This window comes from Eublepharis macularius, chromosome 17, assembly GCF_028583425.1.
Source record: "Eublepharis macularius isolate TG4126 chromosome 17, MPM_Emac_v1.0, whole genome shotgun sequence".
Classification (NCBI taxonomy): Eukaryota; Metazoa; Chordata; class Lepidosauria; order Squamata; family Eublepharidae; genus Eublepharis; species Eublepharis macularius.
In genome coordinates, this window is record NC_072806.1 from 34,994,492 (window position 1) to 35,008,786 (window position 14,295).

General features: G+C 44.1%; 1 protein-coding gene across 4 annotated transcripts in view; it reads right to left on the reverse strand.

Moving 5' to 3' along the window:
* Positions 1 to 14,295, reverse strand: part of MYO19 (myosin XIX) — a 78,961-nt gene that overhangs the window by 26,783 nt on the left and 37,883 nt on the right. For all 4 annotated transcript variants that reach the window (XM_055001311.1, XM_055001312.1, XM_055001313.1 and 1 more), the window contains exons 2-9: positions 11,846 to 11,984; positions 8,164 to 8,308; positions 6,935 to 7,083; positions 5,435 to 5,548; positions 4,631 to 4,763; positions 3,397 to 3,466; positions 1,913 to 2,015; positions 1,247 to 1,343 (exon numbers count right to left, since the gene is read on the reverse strand). In XM_055001311.1, coding sequence (XP_054857286.1) covers positions 1,247 to 1,343; positions 1,913 to 2,015; positions 3,397 to 3,466; positions 4,631 to 4,763; positions 5,435 to 5,548; positions 6,935 to 7,083; positions 8,164 to 8,308; positions 11,846 to 11,984 — 950 coding nt within the window. The remainder of the gene's footprint in view (positions 1 to 1,246; positions 1,344 to 1,912; positions 2,016 to 3,396; positions 3,467 to 4,630; positions 4,764 to 5,434; positions 5,549 to 6,934; positions 7,084 to 8,163; positions 8,309 to 11,845; positions 11,985 to 14,295) is intronic.

A 14,295-nucleotide genomic window follows, 5' to 3' on the forward strand; every position in this document is an offset into this window, starting at 1 on the left:
GTACTCTCAACTAGCAAGGCAGCCACATTATCTCCTCTATCTAGTTTCGATTTGATCAGCCTTTATTGGCATATAACAAAGAAAACAGGATGGTACAGAGGAAAAAAAGAACAAAATATAATATAAAACAGCTCTACCTAGTTTGCTACTTTCATAAATAAATCCTTAGTTACTTTTAATGAGTTCAGATGTCCTGACCACTGCTTAGGCACTTTGTCAGCACTAACCGCTATACCGCACTGGTATTAGCCCTCTGGCAATGGCTGGGGTTCAGCCTTGCTTCTTCCTACCAACAAGCTGGCTTTATGGCAGTGAGAATCCTATGGGAGAAAGGGACAGATGGTATTGCCTTCCTCTCTGACCAACGTCAGCGGCACTCTTAGCATTGGCAACAAGGCAAACGGAAAGCACCTACCCCTCCCTGCCCAGCATTCTGATCACCTAAACTGTCATAAATAGGATGCACAAGGGATTAGAATTCCCCAGGACTCTTCAGCAAGCAAGATGAGAAAAATAGGTTCAGGTCATGATAAGAAAAACATCAACCCTGCATTTTGTAGCTTTCTCCAATAGATGACATCATCCAACAGGGTTTGCTAGGAGAGACTGCAGACTTAATTAGGGTGATTGGTGCTGGATGAAAAACACATTTCAATCAGCAAAAGATGGCCTTTTGGAAAAACTATAAAACCGAGCAGTTAATCAGTTCCTTCTCTAGCATTATGCAGAACACAGAAGCTCCTTTGTAATCACAGTTCTCATATTAACAAAGTGGGAGATTAAGTTTGGAAGATGTACAACGATTTACAGTCTTCATCATTAAAGCGTTCAGCTTCTCTTCGTTGGAGGAAACCTGTCCTCCTCCTCAAATGCCAGACAGGTCAGGTGATGGATCTCTTACCACCTTATATCTTTCAAGAAATAATACAAGGAACCCTTCCTGGCTGCTATAAAATTGTCATAAACTTCAATGTGCTTTTGATCTTGCAACCTACAATCCACTTAAACAAAGGATTACTACAAAGTAAGGAAAATAAACTGAAATCCAGGAAATGCTTTTAAATTATTTGAACCCTTCATTTCGATTTCACCGCTGCCAAGCTCATTTTTATCAGTTCTCTGTCTCATACTGAGCGGTGTAATGTTACAGAAATAATAGCTGCATAATTTACTTAAGTAAATTTCCAAACATCAGCCTTTACCAACAACTCAAGGCATTTTAAGGCACCCTGTTTTAAAATATCACCTTCTAGAGCTTTTTCAGGATTGGGCAGCCAGGAGAAGGTTGACCCTTCCGGAAGATTCCATTCCAGTCGTTCCTCTTGGGTGGCACCTTTTGCGATCTAGAAAGCAAGGTAAGACTCTAGCTGGGCAGCTGTAAAAGGGGATTGGATGGATTCATGAAAATTTGTGTAAGTCGTTAGTAGCCTGTACAGCTAAACAGAACTTTTATGTTAAGAGTCAATTGCTGAGGGGACAAACACAGGGGAAGGCTTTTGACTCGATGCCCGGATTGCAAGTCTTCGGAGGACCATCTGGTTGGCTGCTGTAGAAAAGAGGAAGCCAGGCTAGATGGACCTTTGGTATATAAATTGAATGTTATTATCCAACAGGGCTCTTCCTTTAGGCAAAGGAGATTCCCTGTCCTTCTTGATATTTTTCTTAACAATGAAAGTCACTGTGTTACTCTAACATGCCTAAAAATGGCTAACAGCTTCATACGACACACCTTGGGCAGCTGTCTCGCTTGCTTGCTAAAGTAAAAGCACAGCAAAGGACTGTCTGCAAACAACTCGCTGTTAGCCCAACGGTTGCCCGTTTGGGGATCTTCTACAAAGCAATGGGATATTTACTGTGCAAGCTCCCCCGCCCCAGCCATGGAAAAGTCTTGTATTCAAATCCTGGCACAAACCTGGTAGAAAATATGGAAGTTCCTTTCCTGGGGGGCCTGATAGGCAACTCGTGTTTTCTCCAGTAAGAACGTCTGAATGGAAGCACTTGTTAGATGCTGAGACCTGGAAACAGATGTTGTTGTTGTTGGTTGTTGGGGGTTTTCCGGGCCGAAGAGCAATCAAACCCAGGATGAATCAAACAACCAAGGAAAAACAGTCACCTACAGGAAAAGTGTTTTTGCCATATATCAAAGGAATTACTGATCAGATGGGAAAGCTTATGGAAAAGCATAACCTCCAAGCAGTATTCAGACCCACCCGAAAAATACACCAGATGCTACGATCAGCAAAAGACAGTAGAGACCCCCTCACCTCTGCAGGAGTATACCGTATACCCTGCAGCTGTGGACAAGTTTACATCGGGACCACAAAGCGTAGCATCCAGACAAGAATAAAAGAACATGAAAGACACTGCAGACTTGGACAGCCTGAAAAATCAGCAGTGGCTGAACATAGCCTAACTCAAACAGGGCACAGTATCTTATTCCAGGACACCAAAATACTGGACAACACTTCCAACTACTTTGTCAGACTGCACAGGGAAGCCATTGAAATTCACAAGCATAAGCAAAACTTCAACAGGAAAGAAGAAACCTTAAGAATGAACAGAGCATGGGCTCCAGTTCTGAAAAACACCAGGCCAACAAAACACTCCACACCCGACAATAGCCCTGCAGAGAAGATTAGCACATCAAGCACCAATCCATATGCAAAAGAACCTCCTCAGGATACAGTGAAGCCTCCCGCCATTAGCATTCCACACCCTGGGAAACTCTTACAGAATGACTCAGCTCAACCCCACCCCTCCTGAGTAGATACAAATGACCTACATCTTTTCCACACTGTGACACTGAGAGATCTCTGTCTTTTGGTGCTACACCTCTGAAGATGCCAGCCACAGCTGCTGGCGAAACGTCAGGAACTACAATGCCAAGACCACAGCAATACAGCCACCCCCAACAACCATCGTTCTCCGGCCGTGAAAGCCTTCGACAATACGTTGTTGTTGTTGTTGCTAGATTCATTTTAAAACTCTGACCACCCATGCCACTAGATTGCATATCCTGCATAGGATTGGCATGCAATTTAGGAAGCAAGTGCCTAGCCCTCATGGTTTCAGCAGGGCTTGGGCACGTATTCTGAATCACATCTACTACATGTGAAGCTGCCTTACAATGAATCAGATAAATCAATCCACCAAGGCTGGTTTTGTCTACTTAGACCGGCAGGGGCTCTCAGGGATCTCAAGCAGATGTCTTTCACCTAGCGTATCCAGTGAGGGTTCAGGAAAGGAGAGCCAGGGTCCAGATAATTGGGCCCTGCACAATTTCCTGAGCATGTTTTCACTGCAGACTTAGGCCCCCCTAGAAACACAGCTCAAGCAATAGACAGTGACGTTAATGAGTTCTGAGATAACACCATCCTCTTGGAACTCGAATACTACCTGTTCAGTTGAAGCTGGATGTACTTGCCAAAACGGCTGCTGTTGCTGTTCCGCAGAGTACATGCATTTCCTGCAAAGCGAGCCACAAAAGGGAAACAGGCTAAGATAAAATTTCCATCGGATTCATGAAAACATGAATTGGCGCAAGTCTTCTGCGTAAAAGGAAAATGCAGAAAAAAGTCTTACAGTGAAGACCAAAGACGACAAGACTTTGGAAAGTGATGTTCTGTTCTCTTTGCTTTTGAAATTGAACATGGTGCTGGGCAGGGGTCATTTTGTAGAAAAAGAGCTGGAGGAACTCATTAGCATAACTCATTAGCATATGCCACGCCTCTTGCCATCAACAGAAGTGTGTCATTAGTATAACTGATTTGCATATGCCACACCCCCTGACATCACCTATCCTGGCTGTTTTGGACCCAATCCTGGCCATCCAGGGCCGAAATTGGGCCCAAATTGGCAAAAAGGGGGGGTGAAAATAGCTGAAAAGGGGATGAAAATGGTCAGGACTGGGCCGCTGATGAGCGGGAGAGTGATCCACCACCCGTCAGAGGTCTGATTCAGGCCATTTCGGACCCAAACCAGGCCGAAACAGGCCAAAATTGGCTGAGGGTCAGGTGGGCGGGGCCACCTGACATGTGACCTCTTTGGGGAACTGCCGGAACTGAGTTCTGGTGCGTTCCCCCTTGAAAGAAGCCCTGGTGCTGGGTACGTGCAATTTTCCTGATTAAAACAGCCTCATTCAAGCCATTTTCCTGATCGATCTCTCTCCCAATGTCGTTTACATGGAAAAGATAGCGTATGTTTCTACAAAATATTTTTACTGAAACAGCCAGTGAAGACATTTGATAAATGAACTATTAAAAACCCACTTATCTAAGATGCAAGTAATCAGAGAGGTAACCAAATGACTGACTTGGGATTCGTGTTTTATGTGGTGGAGGGAGAAAATAGCATGGAAATACACATGGAAGGGATTCCCAAAAAGCGCAGTAAGTTGAGGAAGTGCGTGCTGCTTTAAAAAATTTGAAGATCAGCGGAGTCAGGTTGTCACTTCCCCTTTTTAATTCCCATCTTCCTCTCCTCTACAGTAGATTTGATATTGGAAAGTCCTTGGGGCAGAGACTGGTCTTGTTTATTACTCTGTACAGCATAGTGTTCACTAATGGCACTAAAAATTATCAATAGAAAATATCCACCAAAGTGTATTCTGCATGCATGCACTCATCTTTACCAAAAGCTTCCATCACTGGGTTAGAATCCAATACTCTCTTCTCTATCCTCTCCACATCGATGCTGCCTTGGGGGGCAGAGGACGAAGAGGCCACAATAGCATAAAACTTCATCAGGCAACGCGATGTCCACGTCTGGAAAAACAACCAGAGAGAGGAGCCGTTGGCTGGTATTCATTCAGCAAGGTGTTCATGAGGGAGTGAGCAAGATTGCTTTGACAAGGTCACATGAGGAGGGTTGGTTGTGATACAGTTTACACTGCTGACAAGCTGCAGATTATCAGAAGATCTGGCTGAACCGTGCCGGGCTATTCAAAGCACCAGATGTCTGAACTGTAACACTTCAGATTGCACAGAAGTGTGTGTTTCTGTTGCATTTTCCTTTCATGTTCCCATACATAACATGATCCTTGCATGTACAAAATGAGAACATCAAGGAGAGGGCTATGCTAAACCTCCCTCTTGCATGTGCTGGATTACTGTGGCAGGGGGTTGCATTCCACAGATCTACTGCAGAAAGGCTTTCTCTGGTAGAAGGAGCCTTCCATTGATGCAAGGCACACTTGCTGCCTTGTGCTGCAGAAGGCCGCTTCTGCTCAAAGACAGCACCTCCACTACCACAACAGATCTGCTGGATCCAACCCATGGGGCTTTTTTCAGCTGTAAAAAGCATTCGATTTTTGACATATTATGAAAAAGTTCTGTCTGCAGAATCACTCACACACATACAAGCTGCCACCCGAGGGGCCACCCAGTGACGGGCACGCAGCCAGCCAGAGGGGTGTTTAAGGAAGCTCTTCCCTTACCTTCCCAGCTCCGCTTTCACCACTAACGATGATGGACTGGTTTACTGGTGGGATCTGGCTTTTGACATTTCTGTAGGTTTCTTCAGCCACCGCAAAAACATGTGGTTCTAATTCCTAGAAAAATCAGAGTGGGCAAATTATATTTGAAGGGAAGGGGGAAGCAGGATGCTCTTGGATCTTAAGGAGGGGAATTAGATCATGTAGACTGAAATGCGGATTGGAAGAGGGCAGTATAATAGAGGCTGAAGGAGTGAGCCAGAATATCCCCCAATTCAAATGTCACTTTTGCCCTGGTCTCTCTCTCTGCATCAATTCCCTATCTGCAATGTTTAGATAACAACATTCAATCCACCTTTGTTGGACTGTTGCTTGAATAGATGGATCCACGTTTTGTATCAGATAACCTATTATAACCTATTACAGTCTAAAGCTGTCTGGTTGCCAACGTGACCTTAGTTCAAATAATCTAGAGCTGGTTTTTGGATCAGTGAGAACCAGCTGCTTGATAGGAATGGAAGAATCTTTAATTTAGAAACGAGCACTTTCTGGGTCTGTGTGTATTGGCAAAGTTGCCCTACGTGAACCAGAGCGACTTATGGGCTTGGGTGACCCAAAGACAATTGCTACACGTTTCACCCAGCAATCTGATATGGTGCTGTCACTGGTGAAAACGTTTCCCATGTGTTATCTTAACCTCTCCCCATATGAACCCCAGAGGACTCTTCGCTCTAGTGATAAGCATCTATTAAAGATTCCTGGCCCTAGGGAGGCCTGCCTGGCATCGACCAGGGCCAGGGCTTTTTCAGTCCTGGCCCCAGCCTGGTGGAACACTCTGTCCAATGAGACCAGAGCCCGGCGAGATTTATTAGCATTTCGCTGGGCCTGTAAGACAGAGCTGTTCCACCAGGCATACGGTTGATGCCGGGCGATGCCCCCTAGCCGGGGGAGCACAGTATATGCCCTCCCTACTAGTGACACCATCTCTCATACATCCCTGGCAAAATACTCTGGAGATGGCTAAATAGGGGGTCGTCTGGAATATGTGCCGCTGTGCTTACATACACACACACACATATATATGTGTGTGAATATGTTTACATGTATTTTAATCTATGTATTGGGATGCTTTATGATTTTAAATTGTATATATGATGAAATATGTTTTTAAACCTGGTTGTGATCTGCCCTGAGCCTGCTAATGTGGGGAGGGCAGAATATAAATTAAATATAAATAAAAAATAAATAAAGTTGTTGGTGGCTTGGTGAACTTTGCATCTCTGGCTGGTGCTGGGCCTTTGGGTGGGCCAGGGGCCTTAGCAGGCAACATGCCACACTGATCCTTGATGCCAGCCCACAGACAACAGGAAGGGATTCAAAGCGGCCTCCGTGTGAGGTCCACGATGTGCAAACTTGATGGGTAGCCAATTGCCTCCCGGTACAAGCTCAACAAGGTAATTTTAGTTGTCTGAGACCAGCTGTTTCTACTGTCTCCTCTCTCACCTGAGGGTGGGGGGCAGCATGGTAGTCTTTCATGAGCTCATACGAGTACAGTAGTGGTATCGGCCGGAAGGGATTGACAGCCACGAGACTGCAGCCAGCATTGGTGTAAAAGATGTCTACGGCGTACCTTTCTTGCAAGCACTTCAAGACTGAAGAAGAAAATGGAACATCTCATCAACTGTTCCTGTGAATGTTCACTCCAACCTCCCCAATAACATAAGGGGAGGCAGGGGTGTGATAGCCTCTGATACCAAGACCCCTTCACATACTAGCACATCATCCCCTCTCTAAGAGCCCTTTGCCCATGTCTTGAACTTAGTGTTTCATGTTCACAACAAGGAAGGGCTCTGCCAAGGCTTCACAGCTCCTCCCCTCTCCAGACTGACTGGCAGTAGAGGCTCTGGCAGAACCCTCCCCTACTGCACAGTTAAAACGCTCACTTCAGGACCCAAGCAAAGGGCTCCAAGAGGCCCTCCTCTTCCAAGTGACCATCAGCAGAGCACTTTGCCTGTCTCTTGATGAGGTATGACCTGTATAATAGGTGAGGGGCTCTGCCACAAGTCCCTGCTTCTGATCACACTGGACGGGTGGGGCTTAAAGAGCCCTTTGCTTGTGTATTGAAAGGCACATCTGAACTACATAAAAAGTGCCAAAGATTCCACTGCTGGTCACTCAGGGGAGGGGCTGAGAGATTCTGGCAGAGCCCTCCCGCCTCATCCAGCTCAAATGCTTGCTTCAAGGGGCATGCAAAAGGCTCTTTAAACCTTTCCTCTCTGGCTTGACCTGGATTACTGCTCTTTGTTTCTGTTCAGGTGAGCACATGAAAACAGCCCAACTAAAGAGAAGTTCTGTCAAAAGCCTCTGTTGACGTTTACGGTGGATACATTAAAGAGCCCTTTGCCCATATCTTGGTTCATGCCGGAATTAGTCAGTAGGGGGCACCAACACGGGCTCTTCTTCAGCCCCTTTCCAATTTAAAATATGTCCCCTGTTGAAAGATTAGCTAGTAACCATTACCTAAGTATAGCAAGGATACTCTTGAATCTTACCCTTTCAAAAACGAAAGGTGACAAGCTTTGATTAATCTGTGGCAGGGCTGAGCCCTGAAACATCTAACACAATATAAAGAAGCCCTAAACCAAGCAATGTCAAGAAAAGAAAACAGTACTGGCTCTCAAAATGACTTTCTACATCACATGAAAATGTCCGATGGTCCTTTCAGGCCATACCTGTTACAGTGGTTACAGGATTCACTTTGGTAAGGTCATCAAAGCTGTGGAGTGGTCCAGCATCACCCAGGAAAGACTCCACTTCCTCCCCAAGATGGTCGCCAATACCATTTCTGTTGGTTAGATTGCTCGTTATGCCATTTACCTGGAAGCAGAGATGGAGAATGCTGCAAAGTGTCAGGCTATGGCATTCCATACGGCTCGAGTCTAACTTCCTCCCTTCTGCAAGAAGACAGGGTCTTTTGGTTTCAAAAGGTTTATTTTGAAAGATAGCATTCAGGCCAGGTGTCCATAATCCAGGACCGAGATGGTCTTGGCTGAGCAAAGCTTTGTTAGGAATGAGTTACAGAATGAAAGTTGTTACAGATCAAAACCCTCACATTCCAGCCTCCCCCCAGAGTTCTCATGAAGAGGAGATTTCTGTGTGAGAACGCTGGCTCAAGGTCGCCTAGGAAGAAATAGATAAGACGCTGTGTTCTCTCCCATGGAAGCTGCGGTACACAGTGAAGCACCTGGAGGAAGAGAAAGACTACACACTACAGAAGTTAATATGGCGTTACATAGGTTATATTATGACAGATCCTGACACAAAGGGACTAAATGCAAGGCTAGAGCTTTTCACAATTCTGCAAAAGCAGCGGAACTTAAATTGCATTGAAAGCAGACCAGCGGCTTGAAAATTTTATATAAAAGTAGCCCTGAAGTTACGAATCACAAAGCCCCTGGTTTGAATATTGCTTCCACTGAGTGGACTTCAGCAAGTATTGCTCTCTCCTTCTGTGTCTCAGCTTCCTCTACCGACCTACCCTATGCGCTAATCTAGACTTGTTTTCTGGTGCATTTCCCCCCCTCATGAGATAAGCCTTCACGTAGTCAAAGAGAGTGTTCACATCCATCCATCTTGGAACTAAACATACCTAGTTCTTTCAACCTCTTCTCTTGGGGTTTGTCTTCCAGACCCTTGACCAATTCTGTTGCCCTCCACCAAACCTTTCTTTCTTAAAGACAAAGGTCTCTGTAAAACGCTTTAAACATTCAGAAACACCACACAACTCTTTGCCTCCATAAGGGAGGCTGTTGGAAAGGTTTCCATCTTCAATTGTGTCTCCTTCTGCATTCCAGTTCACCTGTATTGGGCACTCTAATCACAAGATTAAAATTAAAAGCAAAGGTCTCTGTAAAACGCTTTAAACATTCAGAAACACCACACAGCTCTTTGCCTCCATAAGGGAGGCTGTTGGAAAGGTTTCCATCTTAAATTGTCTCCTTCCGCATTCCAGTGCACTCTAATCACAAGAATTAATGCACGAGGGGAGAATTGCCTAGATGGCAGGTGGTCAGCCATGTGAAATGTTTTCACACAGAGGCCACTGCACTGGGGAGGAGCTGTGGCTCAGTCGTAGAACAGCAGCTTGGTAAGCAGAAGGCCACAGGTTCAATCGCCAGCATGTCTAGTTAGAAGCATCAGGAGATGTGAAAGACCTTGACATGAGATTCAGGCCAGCGACATCCAGTCAGAGGAGACAAGCATGGCCTTCATATACAGAGTAACCCCACCGCAATAAAGATGGACGTCTAGTAAGAATGTTACGCACTTTATATCAAGATGTAAGTGCTCAATGAAAGGGTTTAGTGCAAAATTCACAATGTAAAGTCACAGTATACTAGTAATTATTTCCAAATAAAACAGCAGCCAAGTACAAAACATGTTATTGTATCCATTTTGAATGAAACAATACAATATTTCCTGGTAAAATGTATTCCGGTTTAGTAGCCTAAACCGGGTAAATTCTTAACAGTCCAAAAAGCATTTTAATATGTTGTAGTTTCTTCTCTCTTTTCAGATGGTCTTGATAGGCTGTTAGAACAGTTCGGAAAGACAACTTCAAGGGCAAGCTGTTTGTGGAAGCTAAAAAAAGGCAAATGTGATTTTAGGCTGTATCAACAGAAGTACAGCGTCCAGATATAGACAAGCTGGAATAAGCCCAGAGGAGGGCAACGAAGATGGTGAGAGGTCTGGAGAACAAATCCTATGAGGAAAGGTTGAAGAAGCTCGGAATGTTTAGCCTGGAGAGGAGACAACTGAGAGGTGATATGATAACCATCTTCAAGTACTTGAAGGGCTGCCACAGAGAGGATGACGCAGAGTTGTTTTCTGTTGCCCCAGAAGGTTTGACCAGAACCAATGGGTTGAAATTAAATCAAAAGAGTTTTCAACTAAACATTAGGAAGAACTTCCTGACAGTTAGAGCGGTCCCTCAGTGGAACAGGCTTCCTCAGGAGGTGGTGGGTTCTCCTTTTTGGAGGTTTTTAAGCAGAGGCTAGATGGCCACCTGACAGCAATGCTGATTCTGTGAACTGGGCAGATCATGAGAGGGAGGGCAGGAAGGGTTACATCACTGCTTAGTTCTTGTGGCCTGTTCTTATATGCTCAGGGTAAGGCCAATCACTACCTTGGGGTCAGGAAGCAATTTCCCCCGGGCCAGTTTGGCTAGGGATCCTGGTTGTGTTTTGCCATCTTCTGGGCATGGATCAGGAGTCACTGGGTGTGTGGGGAAGGGGGGGGTAGTTGTGAATTTCCTGCATTTTGCAAGGGGTTAGACTAGATGACCCTAGAGGTCCCTTCCAACCCTATGATTCTGAGGGCCAAACTACAAGTGACGAATGACACAGGTTGGACGCTTGTCAGCTTCCCTCAAGTTTTGAGGGGAAATGTAGGCAGCTTGGTGGAATGTTGGACAAGTGACCATTGAAAAGTCCATTGGACAGCAGTCGGAGAGCCAAGCTGCAAGACCAGGATGCCTATATTTCCCATCAAAACTTGAGGGAAGCTGACAAGTGTCCAACCTGTGTCAGGCGTCACTTGTAGCTTGGCCCTAAGTCAATAACGTAAATAAAAATTGCAAAAGCCATGCAGCTCAACAAGATGCCAACTCAACCTTTGTTCCGTCCTCTTCCTCACCTTAAGTGACGCAATCAGTCTCACTCCGTAAAGTCTGCTCATTCTTTCATTCTCACACCAGGAAGCCATTCATTAAGACCAATCGGGTCACCTGAGTGAGGCTGATTGCATCTCTTGAGGAAGAGGATGAAACAAAGGTTGAGCTGGCCCTTTGTTGAGCTGCACGGCTTTCCTGGATTGATTTACGTTATTGACTTGCCCTTGAAGTTGTCTTTCCAGTCTGTTCTAACAGCCTATCAAGACCATCTGAAACGAGCAAAGAAACTACAACGTATTAAAATGCTTTTTGGACTGTTAAGATTTTACCTGGTTTAGGCTGCTAAACCAGAATACATTTAACCAGGAAATATAGTATTGTTAAATTCAAAATGGATACAATGACATGTTTTGTATTTGGTTGCTGTTATATTTAAAATGGAAATAATCATGAGTATACTGTGACTTTACGTAGTGAATTTTGCATTAAGCACTTTCACTGAGCACTTATATTTTGATATAAAGTATGTAATATTCTTATTAGACGTCCAGCTTTATTGCAGTGGGGTTTCTCTTTGCATTGTTAATTTACTGCAATACTCTTTTAATTTTTTGTCTTGCTATACAGAGAACATTTGTCTCCTGCAGCTTCATGTGTATTCCCATGACCAGTAACATGCATTGAGGGCGGCTACCCAGACAAGAGATTCTTCACATTATTGCTTTAGTTTCTCGTCAACATACCTGTGTTGGCATTTTCCCGCTTGTTTCCTTGTGTTTCAAAGCTTGCCCAAGTGAATTCATCTTGACAGTGGAGCTGAATGCAATCTCTACAACAGCAGTATTTAGACTGCAGAAGGTCGTGCAAAACAAACTGGCAGACCTAAACAGAACAAAGGTTATTTCAAGTGGCTACAAATACTAGAAGCTGCCTAGGTTTGTCTCATCAGATGTAAACAATTGCCAGGGACTTCCTCCCCCTCAACTACTAAACGCTTTATTTTGTTGAGCCTGAAAACAACTTAAATATCATAAACCAATCAATATATTCAAATGCAGTTGCAGAATGGCAATTTCAAAGTTTCCTGCATAGAGATGTCTTACATCACAAGATCCTTTAAACCAACTGGTTCCTAGATGCGCTCAAGGTAAGTATAACCCAGATGATAACGTCCATTTAATGAATGGTGTTCTTTATCTTATTTTACAGATGTTTTCCTGCAAGAAGTGGACTATGTTCCAGCTCATAAGTTCAGGACAAAAATTGCTTCCTAAAATCCAAATTGTTAATTGCCAGCGAGCCTGCCAGCTTGTAATCGGCCTGTTTCGATGTACTTCCTCAGTGGCCATAAATGATATTTAATAATAATAACATAGTAACATTCGATTTATATACCGCCCTTCAGGACAACTTAATGCCCTCTCAGAGCGGTTTACAAAGTATGTCGTTATTATCCCCACAACGATAATCACCCTGTGAGGTGGGTGGGGCTGAGAGAGCTCTGAGAGAGCTGTGACTAGCCCAAGGTCACCCAGCTGGCTTCAAGCGGAGGAGTGGGGAATCAAACCCGGCTCTCCAGATTAGAGTCCCGCACTCTACACCAAACTGGTGTAGTGGTAGTCCATATATGCCAGACACATTTGATGCCTAACCATGTTGGTTAGAGGCTGACGGTCAAAAACATGCCTGCATTTGTATATATTGATTGGTTTTTAATATTTAAGTTGTTGCTACATACAGTTACATAGAATATTGTTTTCACTTTGAGCATGTGCACTTTAACATTATACAACTGTTTGACTGGATATATTGTATTTATCGTCTTTGTCTTTGGAAGAGTTTCCTCTTATTGTTATTTCTGTCTTAAGATCCACACTGGTTGCTGGTCTGTTTCTCGACACAATTTTGTTCACTGAGATCAACCCCAGACACCCTCCTCTGTGTGCCCACAACAGCAGAGATCCAGCGGGAGGTTACGAGGAAACACCCACTCAGAGGTGGCACCAAGAGTATGCAACTCCTTCCCCAAGGAGATTCATCTTGCCTGTCCTTCAATAACATCTTGTTACCTGCTTAAAGGTATGCTTTCAAGGAGAACTTTTGGGGCTTGCACTAGTCTGGGTGGGCTATTCATGTTTCTGCACCTTCTCCTGTGTTTTGTGGTCATCCAATTCCCCTCCCCCAATTTGATCTTGATAATTTCTATTGGATTTCGATTCTTTCTGCTGGATCTCCTCTGCTGTTTATATTTTTGCCGTGTCTATAATTTTAAGCAAAGCAACTAGGGGACCTCCAATAAGAGAACCGTGTAAATCTGAAACAACTGAGAGGTACTAATTCTAATAGATATGAAATGTATCAATTTAATTATATAATAAAGTGCTAAGTGCAACAACAATGTGTGTCATTCAGTCTCGTAAATATCAATGTCAGTATCACAAATAACATTTCATGCATAAGTAGCTAGACATACAAAACTAGCAGCTGTATAATACATCCAATGACTGGTTAGGCAATAGTCCAACTGGTGAAGAATCAAAATATCCAACGTAAAGTGCAATGACAAAGGAAAACGGCTTGTAGCTGGGACTCTTGATTCGAGAACCGCCAGACTTTGGTCAGATGGAAGCGACCTAGAGCTGAATCTTGCTCCAAGAACAGCCCTACGGGTCTAAGCTAGCAACTTTCTAATCCCCGTTTTGTACTGGGACTTCCTCATGGGCAATGCTTGTAATAGCAATTCTCTTGTCCTGCCTCAGGGCTTCTTCTCACACAAGAAAGTCTTGAGATAGAAAATTTTTCTACTCTTCCAGCAGCAGGAGTTTCAGTTTTGAAGCATGTGCCAGGCTAGCTTTTGCACTTCCTGAGTCACTTAAAGTGCCAATGCCTCCCTCACTTTCCCGCCCTCTTCCTCTACTGCAGATCTCCTCTGCTGTTTATATTTTTGCCGTGTCTATAATTTTGGCATTGAACTATTTTACTGATTTGGTTAGCCACCATGGTTCTCCTGTGGAAAGCTGCAGTATAGTATTTTTATTAAAAAACCAAAATCAATTGTTATTTATAACAAGTGAGATGCATATGGAGGGTTTATAGTTTGGGGGTGGGTGGGAAGGTTCCCACCCACTCAGACAGATTTAAAAGCACTTACAATAAAGAATGCAAAATAGAGATTTTGTAATCTAATTGGATT